General features: G+C 44.3%; 1 protein-coding gene across 1 annotated transcript in view; it reads left to right on the plus strand.

The window, feature by feature from the left end:
- Window positions 1–11488, plus strand: part of FTSJ3 (FtsJ RNA 2'-O-methyltransferase 3) — a 75131-nt gene extending 63643 nt beyond the window's left edge. The window contains exon 22 of the mRNA XM_089689699.1: window positions 5654–11488. Coding sequence (XP_089545825.1) covers window positions 5654–5834 — 181 coding nt within the window. The 3' untranslated portion in view covers window positions 5835–11488. The remainder of the gene's footprint in view (window positions 1–5653) is intronic.
- Window positions 11489–13896: the final 2408 nt, after the last annotated feature.

Raw genomic sequence — 13896 nt, forward strand, 5'->3', positions numbered from 1 at the left:
CGCTCCTGCACATCCCGCTCCCATGCCACCTTCCTCACTCTTCTCCTTCTCCTAACCGCCGGGGACGTCTCCCCGAACCCTGGCCCCTCACCACCTCACTCACCCACTAGGCACCCTCCTACTCCCACTGGCTGCCGCAACCCCCTCAACCTTATACCTGTCCCCCGCATCCACCCCTCCACTCTTGATTGCACTCCTGAACGCCCGATCGGTTTGCAACAAGCTCACCGCCATCCATGACCTCTTTATCTCCCACTCTCTCAACCTCCTAGCGGTCACCGAAACCTGGATCCAAGCCACTGACTCCACCTCCCCTGCGGCACTCTCCTATGGAGGTCTCGTCTGGTCCCATTCACCCAGACCAAGCGGTCGTAGAGGTGGTGGGGTCGGCATGCTCCTGTCATTGCTGAGCACCTTCCAGGTCCTCCCAAACCCCCCCTCTCTATCCTTCTCCTCCTTCGAGGCCCACTGCATCTAACTATTCTCTCCCACCCATCTGAGGATTGCAGTAATCTCTCGGCCTCCTGGACCAGTATCCCGCTTCCTCGACGACTTTTCCGCCTGGCTACCCTTCTTCCTCTCCTCTGAGCTACCCACCATCATCTTTGGTGACTTCAATATCCCCATCAACGTCAACAACCCGGCTACTTCCCAACTCCTGCACTTAACCTCTTCTTTCGCACTCACACAGTGCACACAGTCCTCCACCCACACCGACGGGAACACCCTGGACCTAGTTTTCTCTCATCTCTGCACCCTCCACAACTTCACTAACATCCCCTTCCCTCTCTCTGACCATAACCTCATTACGTTCTCTGTCTCCCCCCAAAACGTCAAACCGTAACCTCCGCAACCTGATCCCGGCCCCTCTCCACTCTGCAGTTGACCGCCTGTACGACTGTATCCTTCCACTGTCCTGCCCTGACCTGGCCACTACTGCGTACAACGACTCGCTGTCAGCTGCCCTAGACTCCTTAGCACCCCTAACCACACGTAGCATTAGACCCCGACCGCTTCAACCCTGGCAGAACGACCACACTAAAAATCTCAAACGACGCAGTCGCGCACTGGAGCGATTATGGCGCAAAACCAGATCCGCTCGAGCGTTCTCCCTCTACAAATCCGCCTTCCTCACCTACACCTCCTCCCTCCACGCCGCCAAACAAGCCTACTTCGTAACCTTCATCAACACCCTCTCCTCCAGTCCTCGCTGGCTCTTCTCCACTTTCAACTCCCTACTCTCTCCCCCCCCCACCTCCACCCAGTACCTCACTCACCGCCCACGAGCTTGCCAATCACTTCCAAAACAAAATTGATGCAATCCGTAAGGACATTGCCAATACTCAATTTACCTCCCCACCTAGCCTCCCTCCCGCTATTACCCCATCAACTCTCCCCTCCTCTGACCTCGCAACCGCCGTGCCCCCCACCACACCTAGCATCCCGCACACTATATCCTCCCCAACACTCCGCTTCTTCAGCCCTGCTACCACTGAGGAGGTCACTAAGGTCTTAAAAGCCCGCCTCACCACTTGCCCCCTTGACCCTGTCCCCACACAACTCCTCCGGTCACCCTCCTTCTCCATCCTACACTCCCTCACCCACATCTTCAATCTCTCCCTCTCTACTGGCGCAAATCCCTCCCCCCTAAAGCACGTGCACATCACCTCCATACTCAAAAAACCCTCCCTGGACCCCACCAACCTGAACAACCTTAGTCCCATCTCCCTGCTGTCATTCACATCTAAGCTCCTTGAGCGCTTAGTCTACAACCGCCTAAGCTCCCACCTCACTGACAACAACCTCCTTGATCCACTACAGTTTGGCTTCCGTCCCCTACACTCCACCGAAACCGCCCTACTCAAAATCACTAATGACCTGCTAACCACCAAAGCTAACGGCCACTACTCAGTCCTCCTACTCCTTGACCTCTCCGTGGCCTTCGACGCAGTTGACCACCCCCTCCTCAATAAACTACACTCCCTTGGCATCAGAGACTGCTCTCTCCTGGCTATCTATCCCAACGCTCCTTCAGCGTTACCTATAACGCTACCACCTCCTCCCTCGGCAAACTGATACACTCCCACAGCTTCAACTAGCACCTCTACGCCGACGACATGAAAATTTACCTCTCCTCACCTCACCCTTTCAGTCTCTGCCCGTATCACCCACCTCCTGAACAACATATCAGACTGGATGTCGCTCCATTTTCTCAAATTGAACCTTTTCAAAACCGATCTCCTAGTTTTCCCCCCAGCCCCCCCCCCCCCCCATCCTCTCCATCACGACCAACAACGCCACCATCAATCCCACCCTGCAAGCCAAAGTCCTAGGTGTCACCCTGGACTCAAACCTATACTTCCAACCTCATGTCCAATCGCTTGCAACTTCATGCAGGCTCCACCTCTGCAACATCTCCAAGATACGTACGTTCCTAACCCCAGACACTACTAAACAACTCGTTCACTCCCTTATTATCTCCCGACTACTGCAACTCCCTTCTCACCGGCCTACCCCAACACAGGCTATCCCCACTTCAGTCCATCCTGAACTAAGCGGCCAGACTCACCCACCTTGCCAACCGCTCCACTTCTGCCACCCCCCTCTGCCATTCCCTCCACTGGCTTCCGATTGCCCAACGCATTAAATTCAAACTACTAACATTGACATACAAAGCCATTCATAACGCTGCCCCAAACTACCTTACCGGCCTGATACCCAAATACCACCCAACCCGCACTTTCCGCTCCTCACAAGACCTCCTACTCTCTAGTTCCCTGGTCTCCACCTCCAACGTCCGACTGCAGGACTTCTCCAGGTCTTTCCCCATCCTCTGGAACTCTCTACCCCAATCCATCAGACTGTCACCTACCCTCCTCACCTTCAGGCGCACCCTGAAAACCTATCTCTTCAGGGAAGCCTACCCCACCCTTACCTAACAGCTGATCTCCTCTACTCCTCCTACCACTCCATCCCCCACAGCCACTTCCTTCTGTACCTCTATCCCCTCCCTCCTAGATTGTAAGCTCGAAAGAGCAGGGCCCTCGAACCCCTCGTGTATTGTTTTGTTACTGTATTGTCCCATGTACTGTACCCCACTACAATGTACAGTGCTGAGCAAACCTTTTGGCGCTATAGAAATACTGTATAATAATAATTGTATTATTGCTGTATTGTCTCTGTTCTGCTTCGCGTTATTGAACTGTTGTATAACACTAGTCAGACAGTCTAACAATAATTCAGAAGTCAAACGTGAGACATCAGATCTGTATGTATTCTTTGTTCTGAATAACTTTGTAAAACTACAACATAAGCACAAACAAAACATATGTGTCAGTACATTAAACATTGTACAACAGCTTCATCCCATCAGTAAGTGTACTCACGGACAATTCCACCATAAGTCCAGGAATAGCTTGGAGCTCCACTGTATGCTGCTTGTTAGATCCAGAAGCAGTCACGAAATGGAGGATAGGAAGTTCCAGGTTAAAGGTTACTGTCTCTATGTGAAAATTACCACTTCTTGTCAAGTCCTGATATAATTAGGCATAATAACTAACTCGATGGCAGCAACATCACATAACATTGCAGTATAAGCCATTACAACACATTACATACATTTACTTTCAACAATATGGGCAGAACAGTCTCCCTTTATATTGTAAAGCGTTGAGCAAACTGTTGCCGCTATATAAATCTTGTATAATAATAATACCTGAACAACATGAAAGAGGTCACTGATCACCGGGGTTCCGCGCCTTTTCTTTTTTAAGAAATTAATGAGCAAGGTCTAACTAAATAGTTAAGGAAAACTTAGAAAAATATAATAAAACAAATGTCACTGTAAAAATGTAAATGTAGCCTACCTTAAAAATAGAACAGTGGACAGTGTCAGTAGGGGTAGTGTATGGTGTCTTTCAATAGGGGATGGTGTCAGTAGAGAAGTGGACTTTGTCAGTAGGGCAGAGGATGGTGTCAGTAGGGCTGTGGATATTATCAGTAGGTTTTTTTTTTTCATTCTTATTTTTTTGTATTTTTTACAATTTTATTTTTTATTAATTTTTACAACTTTTTTTGAACAGCCCTGTTGAGCGGTGAAATATTAGGGGTCTAAACAGACCACTGATGTCTCACATTTGGGAAAGAGAGAGGAGATTGAGGACACAGCCCTCAATCTCCATCTCTGCAGCCTCAGCTGCACAGAATGAATGAACAGGAAGAGCTCTGCAGTCTCCCCATTCATTCACAAACTGAAGCATAGTAAACACAGTTGTGATGTATGATTAAAAAAATGTGGATTTTTGGTTTACCTGTAAAATCCTTTTCTTGGAGTACATCACAGGACACAGATTTCTCTCCCCTTTCTGTCTCTTTCTCGTTTCTTTATACAAACTGAGGCTTAGCTGAGCTGGGTGGGAAATTCCTGCCTTTCTTTGGCCAGTGTCCACCTTAGGATGGCATCATAACCTACACTCACCAGCCACTTTATTAGGTGCACCTTGCTAGCGCCAAGAAAATATCCCCCACACCATTACACCATTAGCCTGAAGCGTTGATACAAGACAGGATGGATCCATTCTTTCATGTTTATGCCAAATTCTGACCCTACCATCTGAATGTCGCAGCAACCAGTCTGCCCATTCTCCTTTGACATCAACAATGCATTTTCGTCTACACAACTGCCTCTCACTGGATATTTTCTCTTTTTCGGACCATTCTCTGTAAACCCTAGAGATGGTTGTGCATGAAGATCCCAGTAGTTTTTGAAATACTCGGACCAGCCCGTTTGGCACCAACAACCATGCCACATTCAAAGTCACTTACATCCCCTTTCTTCCCCATTCTGATGCTCAGTTTGAACTTCAGCAAGTTGTCTTCACCACGTCTAGATGCCTAAATGCATTGAGTTGCTTCCATGTGATTGGCTAATTAGCAATTTGTGTTACCAAGCAATTAAACAGGTGTACCTAATAAAGTGGCCGGTGAGTATAAGTAGCCATAAATATGAAGTGTACAAAAAAGAAAGCAGTTGACTAGGGCAAACTGCAAAGAGACCGGTATATAAGTCCAAAGCAGAGTACAAGATACATCAAAATAGATGCAAAAAAGTGTCTTTATTACGATCAAAATGATCTTATGAAGGATAGACTTTAAACATGGTGAACACACGGTCAAGACCCCTTTTTTGCCTCTCTTTTGATGTATCTTGTACTCTGCTTTGGACTTATATACCGATCTCTTTGCAGTTTCCTCTAGTCAACTGCTTTCCTTTTTGTATGCTACTTGTTCAGTTAATAATCCACACCTCTACTTATGGTGAGTCAGAGAAGCTATGATAGGTAATAATATTGTGTGATATGGCATTATCTTTTTGATTATAAATATGAAGTGCCCTGTAAAGTACACCAAGAAAATTATTTTACAAGTAAACCAAAATTCCTATTTTTGTTTTAGGGGCTTTAATTTATAGTAACTAAAAAAATATAAAAATGTAAAAAAAAAAATAAAATAACTTTTTGGTAGTAATTAGTGTTAATTTGGACAATTCCATACATGTCCTCTGTAGACGTTAATAATAAAGTACAACTGTCTTTTATCAGTTGATTATTTCTGTAATGGTTTATTTATTACTTTTTTCCGTTTGCATTTGCAGCATCTATAAGAAAGCGGGACTTGGGAAGGAGAAGCGCCAAGTGACATATGTGGTATCCAAGAAAGGTGTTGGAAAGAAGGTGCGCCGTCCTCCTGGAGTCAAAGGGCAGTTTAAGGTTGTGGACGGGAGAATGAAGAAGGACATGAGGGGAGAGCAGAGACGACAACAGAAGAAGAAGTAGTCATCGCATGGAGGATTTTAAGTGCCTGCATGGGTCATGTGACTACTTTATAGATATTATATATCTTGTATGAATGGATCTCTGTAGTCTATGACGTTTAATTTTTGCCTTCATGCCATAACGAAAGGGCATCTGTGCCCCTTGTTTTGAAACTGAAGCTCACCTCTGTTGACAACCTGTGGGCTCCATGCTGGCAAATTATGCGCCAGTAAATAAATAAAACACACAGGTATGTGCCTTGGTATCTTGCATTTAAAGGACAACTGTACCTCTATTATAAGCTGTCCTTAAACCTTAACCTCCACCCCCCCAATGCGCATGTGCACTGCTGCCCCATTCATTCTTATAGGAGAGTCACACTCATGGTGGCCTCCAGTGAAACCCAGTTCTCCCATTAGAATGAGTGGAACTGCGGTACACACGGTGCACTAAAAGGAAATGTTATGCAATGCTGATAGGGATACACAGTGAAAATGGAATGGAGAGGAAGAAAAGTATTATACGAGGTTGGCTCCAATCTTGGGGGTAAGGGAATTCCTTAAAGGACAACTTCTAAAGGCACATATGTTTTTCAACATTAACCTCTGTAAGAAAATATTCTCCCCTAGAGATGGAACTGTAAAGGGCAGCACTAAACAATGAGCCAAATATCAAGGACAAAGACATTAACTAAAAAGCATAATATTTTTTTAATGCAAGAATTTTAAAAATAAATAGTAGTATTCAGTACGTGTGATTACAAAAAATTGCATGAACAAATACTTTGTGGTCAATTTGTCTTATATATCCAACGCGTTTCAAGATTACAACTTCTCTTCTTCATATTATACTACAATTGTATTCCATAATGTAACAATTATACACATTAACATCTTCATAACAAATTGGACGGATATGCCATACATGGATATACAAAATATTATTCAACATTAACCTCAGAAGTCTCTTGTGGATCACTAGTTATTTGTAATCTACGCCATGTGCAGGGGTCCCTTACGGAATCAAATTCCAGTTCTTAGCCACTTCCCGTCGTGCCCATGTATATAAACGGTCAGACGGCAGCAGTGCAGGAGCGGTTTTCCGTTCATAAACAGAGCCCGCATTTTCAAGCTGTGCCCTCTGCGTCCAGAGGAACACCAATCGCTGTACCGGACCTCTGTGTGAGTTCCTGATCATGTGATCACTGATTGGCCAATCAGTGATCACATGAATAGTAGCAAGCAAGATGTCACTTCTGATATCATTACTTACTACTTGTGAAATCTGTGAATGATCACCGAGGTCACATGGTACAAGACTATTCACAACAGCCTTGTACCATGTGACAAGCTGTGACCAATCAAAGCTCTCACAGTATTTCTCAATGGCTGCAAGAATGCAGCCAGAGAGAAGGAGAAATGATTGCTTTTACAGCCTTTATGGGTGTAAAAGCAATCGGTGTAAAAAAATAAATCTTTATCACCTCCCAAGTAGTACAGTGTCACTATGGTGACACTGTACTGCTAGGGTGACAGTATGTTAAAAAAAAACATAAATAATAATATAAACATTTTTGAAAAATTTAAATTTTTGGCCAAGATTTATGAAGAAAGACTATTTATTTGCAAAATGTTATAAGAAAAACACTTTTTTAAAAAATTTTGGACTTTTTCATTCATATAGCAAAAAAAGAAAAAAATTTCAGTGGTGAATAAATACCACCAAAATAAAGTTTTATCTGTCTCAAAAAATGCTAAAAAATTCATATGAGTACAGTGCTGCAGGAGCACGTAATTGTCATTCAAAGTGTGATAGCGTTGAAAGCTGAAAATTGGCCTGGGCAGGAAGGGGGTGAAAGTGTCTGGACTTGTAGTGCACATTGGATAAGTTAGTTTGTGGAACACGCAGGGGCCATGGAGAGCTTTTCAGAAGGTTATTATTTCAAAGCTACCACAAAGCATTACGTCGGCAAATAAAACATTCAATAAAGAATTCACAAAAAAGCCGTATGCAGCAGATGATACACAGAGCACTACTTTCCAGTCCTCAGGCCCTCTAGGCTTCATATTTTCTCACAGCTGCCAATCATGTTAAGACCTGCTGTGAACAATATGCATTGGACTACAAACCTTTATAACAAGCTGGAAGCTGTGAGTATGCAGCAGCAGCTCCTCATACTAACACGACATACAGTCGTGGAGAATGAAGTCAAATTATCTGATTTAAACAGGCAAACATTAAACCTTTTTTCAAAATCGTGAATGCAGATAAAGTTGATATACATGGGCAAGAAAAAATTTCCTTTTCAATTCTTCAACAAAAATATCAGCTCTGTAATGGTGTACAATGAAAAGTTTAAGTACATCCTCTGCATCAAAAGCTGCTATTTCCTCCTGCAGCAGAATTTACTTTTTGTGTAGTCATTTTGTGAATATTGCCCACCAGTCTCTGCCATAGACTTACAAAATTCCTTCAGTTTCAAGATGTTTGTGAGTTTCCTTGCACAAAATACCCCTACAAAATGTAAATGGGAATCAAATCAGGTCCACAGCTCTCTAATTATCGTTTCGACAAGTAGTCTCAGGTTACTATCAAGCACACTTTGATAGGATACAGAATTTCTAGTTGATTCACCACTTCTACGGCCATATACTGTACATCAGCCCAAACTCTTCCTAAAAGGTGGACTGAACATCTATACAGACATTTCAAAAGCCATAGATAGAGGCAAAGCAATTGTTTAATCACTTTCTCTCCAGAGGATTTCCCCCCCTTCCTGACCAGGCGATTTTTTGCGATATGGCACTGCGTTATTTTAACTGACAATTGCGCAGTCATGCAACCCTGCACCCAAATAAAATTTATGTCTTTTTTTTCCCCCCACAAATAGAGCTTATGGTGGTATTTGATCAACTGTGCGTTTTTTATTTTTGTGATTTACAAAAACAGAAAAAGACCAACAATTTTGAAAAAAAACAAAAACCTATATTTTTGACTTTTTGCTATAAAACATGTCCAGTAAAAAAATGTAAAACATCAAATTTCTTAATAAATTTAGGTCAAAATGTATTCTGCTCCATGTCTGTGCTACAAAAAAATCCCAATACATGTAAATTAATTGGTTTATGCGACCGTTATAGCGTCTACAAATGGCGGTATATATACTGGAACTTTTTATTTTTTTTACTAGAAATGGCGGCCATCAGCGACTTATAGCGGGACTGCGGCAGGATTCTCACACTGGGGGAGAACTGACTGCCACTGACATCCCCAGTGACAATACAGTGATCAGTGCTAATAAAAAGTACTGACACTGTACTAATGACACTGGGCAGGAAGGGGTTAACATCTGGGGCGATCAAAGGGTTAACTGTGTGTTTTACATTATGTGCTGTGTGTGTGTTTTACTATGGAGACATGCTGCTTTGTATTTCTCTGCTGTGCAGATAAGTACACAGCAGCATGTTATTGCTGGCAGGAGAGAGACCTGTGTTGTTTACACACAGGTCTCTGCCGTCAGTGTTACTCGGCAATCGCCGGGTGCCAGCGGAAAATCTCCAGCCGGGACCCAATGATCGACATCTGTAGCCTCCAAGGGCAGCACGCGCGCCCCCTACCCGGAAATGCAAATCACGTATATATACATGTGACTTTTCCCTGCCACCCTGTAGCAGTATTTCTACTATAGGGCGGGGGGATAGAGGTTAAATATAAAGAGCATCCATGTTTTTGCACCTGTGCTCAAATGAAAATTTTAGGTCTGAAGATTAGGTAAAGCCTCAAAACCTTATGTATTTTCTGAGACCCTAGAGAATAAAATGGTGGTAAAAAATATAAAATTTTTGGTGAATTCTATGTCAATGTAAATCATTTTACTCGCAGTGGAATAATTGGTTTCAGTTAAAATGGTCACCATTTTAAAATTCCTTGCCAGACTCATTGTTACCCACAGCTTTCTTTATGAAAGAATTGTAGAGTTCTATTGATCTTGGCAAGATGGCACCACTCATCCTTGGCAAAAGAGAACACGGGATTCTAAATGTCTGAGGCTTAAACAGCTCAGGTTCCACCGGCATGCTTCCTAAGGAAGTTTTACTCAAACACGGATATAAATTTCATGGATTAGAAGTAGTAGTAGGGTTTTCAACCGGGGTTCTTTGTGCAGTGGCAGATTTGTCTCCCACCTACAATGACCAGCAATGCAAGGTGGTACTTTTCCACTGACATACAATTATGGCAGCCTTTCTCAGCTAGGGTTCCATGGAACCTCAGGGTTCCTCCAGTGGTTGCTATGGGTTCCTTGAGCAATGGTGGATTAAACTCCCCACTGATGGTGTCTGCATAGTTTTGGCACCAATGCCACTCGGCAGAGCCAACAGCGTGCTACTGGTGGAACGCCTCCTTTCTTTTGTTGGTCAAAGTGTTACTAAACTCAGGACCTTGCATTGGCTATATCCGCTATCTCCTTGAACCCTGCATTCACCATAGCTGGTCTCCCACAGTACACAGAACATGGAAATGCAATTATTTTCATAAATATAAACTGCTAAATACCTTTTCTCATCAGCAGTATATAGCAGTCTTGTGACTTCTATCAGTGTCCAGCTGAGCACTGGTTAATCTTGTAGGAGGAGTTTTCATTCTGCTCTGACTGTCCTATGAGGCTGCATAACCTCTGACCCTCTGCCTGGACAGTGCTGATTGGCCCTGTGCTGATCACATGGACCCTCCCAAAAAAAAAAAAAAATATATGAACTGGTAAATACCTTTTCTCAGCAGTAGTATATAGTAGTCTTGTGACTTCTATCAGTGTCCAGCAGAGCACTGTTTAAAGTTTGTAGATTGAGCTTTCATTCTCCCCTGATTGTCCTATAAGACTGCAGGACCCCTGACCCTCTGTCTGGACAGTGCCGATTGGCCCTGTGCTGATCACATGCACTCTCCCAAGAAGAAAAAAAAATCTCTAGCAATACAGACCAAACTGAGAATGTGCAGCTTTCCCCAAGGCTCTTTTATCACCAGTTGGATTGGGAACAGTAGAAGAAGGGGAGGATCAGAGAAGGCAGGATCAAACAGCCTTTTTACACAGTGCAGAGGATTAACCCCTTAGGGTGCTCTATGGCACATACAGACTGATTTTACTGCTGTGGGTTTAGTAACACTGGCACCAATGACCATGTTATCTGCCTTTAAAGGAGGGCATTCTTTCCATTGGCCGCCAATCTAAGGAGCATTCTTCTCACTGACCACCAGTGTAAGGAATTCACCTCTCATCATGTGGTGTGGCTTATGTACCACAATAAAATCATTTTTAGCAGGGTTCCCCAAGCTCTGAATATTATTGCAAGGGTTCCTCTGTGGTAAAAACATTCATTGAAATCATGAAAACGATACACCACATCAAATTTATGTGTCATTTGTTCAGGTATGTCGCCTTTACTTGTAGCACTGTTTGACTCCAGATCAGTTTGTTCAATAATTCAACAGTTTCCATGGAGGGGTGTACTTACTTTTTCTCATAACTGTATATATGAGGTCCTTAGTGATGCGTTTGGAGTTCTGTTCTAACCATGTAAAATCTTGGACTTGCAAAACATAAGGTATGACAAAAGATGTGTTTTCTGTTATACACGGACACAGCTTTCATTTGTGAATAAATTACAGTTATTCTGGGACCTTTATCAGTGCTGTTTTTCTTTCTCATTTGTTGAAAGGATATGGCCCCTTGTGAAACCCAGGAGGCCAAAAAAGTCAAGTGTGCAGCTCCCCCCGTAACCCCCCCAATACTTACCTGAGCCCAATCTTCATCCAGTGCTATGCACAGGAGCCTCACTTTTTTTCGGGTCTCTCGCTCCTCAATGGCTGAGACACAGCAGCAGGAACCATTGGTTCCTGCTGCTGTCAGTCACAGCTGATCACGATGTAAACACACTTGCCAGTTATCGGCAGCACTTTTGCACAGCAAGAGGAAAGTACTGCCGATAACTGGCAAGTGTAAAAGGAGATATCTACTCTGATAATCGGCAAAAGTGCCCATCAGTGCTGCGTATCAATTGCAATCTGTGCCCAGCAGTGCTACCAGTCAGTTCTGCCCATCAGTGCCGCTCATCCATGCCCATCAGTGCTGCCAGTCAGTTTCGCCTATCAGTGCTGCCTGTCAGTGCCCATCATTGTCGCATATCAGTGCTGCCTGTCAATGCCCATCTTTGCCGCATATCAGTGCCGCCTATCCACGGATAAGGAGAAGAATCCTTGAGGTTTTGCCTGTAAAGCAGCTTTACGGTGCTGACCCCACGCAGATGGAACCCTGTGCAGTTGTAAATCTGACCAAGGCGCTTCTAGCGGGGTGCTATACGGGTCCAAGGCAGTAGCCCCTCAGCATGGGGACTGAGTCCTTCAAGGTCTGTATGATGCCCGCTGTGATGGGTGAAGGTTGGTGCCTGACAGAAGTCAGGGACCTGCAACAGGACTGGTAAGATACCTTCTTTTTCTTTCTGTAAGGAGGCACAAACAAAAGCTCTAATTTGGAGGGAAAATGAGAGGTGTGACTGTGAGTTTCTAACAGGGGGAGTGCTCACTGTTGTTCCCGAGATGTGCTTGCTCTTGTTTTCGGGCAGTTGCTGCTGAGGAATCTCCTGTGGTCGGGACACAGAGCAGGCTTTTCAGTAGGGTCACGTGAGTACTCCCCTGAGGAGGAAGTATGGACCAGTCAGTCAGGAGCCGCCCTAGGTGGCTCGTAAGGCAGCATTTGCATTGAGTTATTTTTAAGCACACTACTTGCATAGTTTTATCATTGTGATCTGTGTGGAGGTGCACAGGTTTGCATTATCTAAAGGAGTGTCTTCCATAAAACGGAGTGGGGGATGTGCTGCAGGAAAGGGCACTAATGTACCACCACCAGGTCCTGAGGAACCTAACCTAGCTGAAGATCTGCTGTAATATCCTCTCCTGACAAGCCAGAAGCGACTGGGCAGTCTGAGCCACTGTGTCTATCTGGCATTGTAGCTATTACTGGGGCTTCTGCCTCAGCATATGTAACCAAGGATGATATTGCTTCAGCCTTAGTGGGTTTAGAAGATAAGATTGCTGGGATGATTGCATTGGTTTCTCAGGGGACTAAGAAGTGGGATAGATCCGCAGAGAACCATTTTTGGCTTTGCATCATAAGCTGGTGTTGTGACCTCATCCGTGCTTTTTACCAAAGGTGGTTTCTGGTTTTCATCTCAATCAGGACATAGTTCTGCCTTCCTTCTTTGCTAGGTCTCAGTCCATAAGAGAAGATCTCTTCCTACCTTGGATGTGGTTCATGCTGTAAGCATCTTCTTGTAGGCAACAGCACAGATCAGGAGGTCAGATGCTATAATTATGTTGCCAGAGGGGCCTAGGAAGGGGCAGGCAGCATCCAAGGCGACTATTTCTCATTGGATCTGCCAATTGATCATTCAAGTCTATGGTTTGAAAGCTAAAGTCCCACCCTTTCGGGTGAAAGCACACACCACCAGGAGTGTGGGGGCATCTTGGGCAATCAGGCATCAGTGGCTCAGATTTGCAAGGCTGCTACATGGTCTTCGGTTCACACATTCACAAGGTTTTACCAGGTGAATGTCAGAGCCGCAGAGGATTCTGCCTTTGTCCGCAGTGTTTTACGGACGGCTGAGTAGGTCCTGAGGGATTATTGATGGTGGCTATCATGGTGTTGCCCTCCCCTCAAATGTCTTATTGCTTTCTGACATCCCACAAAGTCATGAATAGCCTGCTCTGTGTCCCATGATGCATGATAAAGAAAACTGGATTTTTTTCTACATACCTGTAAAATTAATTTCTTGGAGTACATCATGGGACACAGAGGTCTCACCCCTCTTTCTGCAATGCCATTGCATGCTACAAAAACTGACGTACTTCCTTTATAGGAAGGTTTATATAGGAGAGGACCTTCTCACTGATTGGTCTGTCAGTGCCCATTCCCCTATAGTTGGCCTGTAATCCACATAGTCATGAATAGCCTGTTCTGTGTCCCATGATGTACTCTAAAATGGATTTATCAGGTAATTATGTAGAAAAAAATCCATTTTTTTCTGTCACT

Source organism: Staurois parvus, unplaced genomic scaffold (assembly GCF_062004578.1).
Source record: "Staurois parvus isolate SC_StPar_1 unplaced genomic scaffold, SC_StPar_1.0 ptg000493l, whole genome shotgun sequence".
NCBI lineage: Eukaryota > Metazoa > Chordata > Amphibia > Anura > Ranidae > Staurois > Staurois parvus.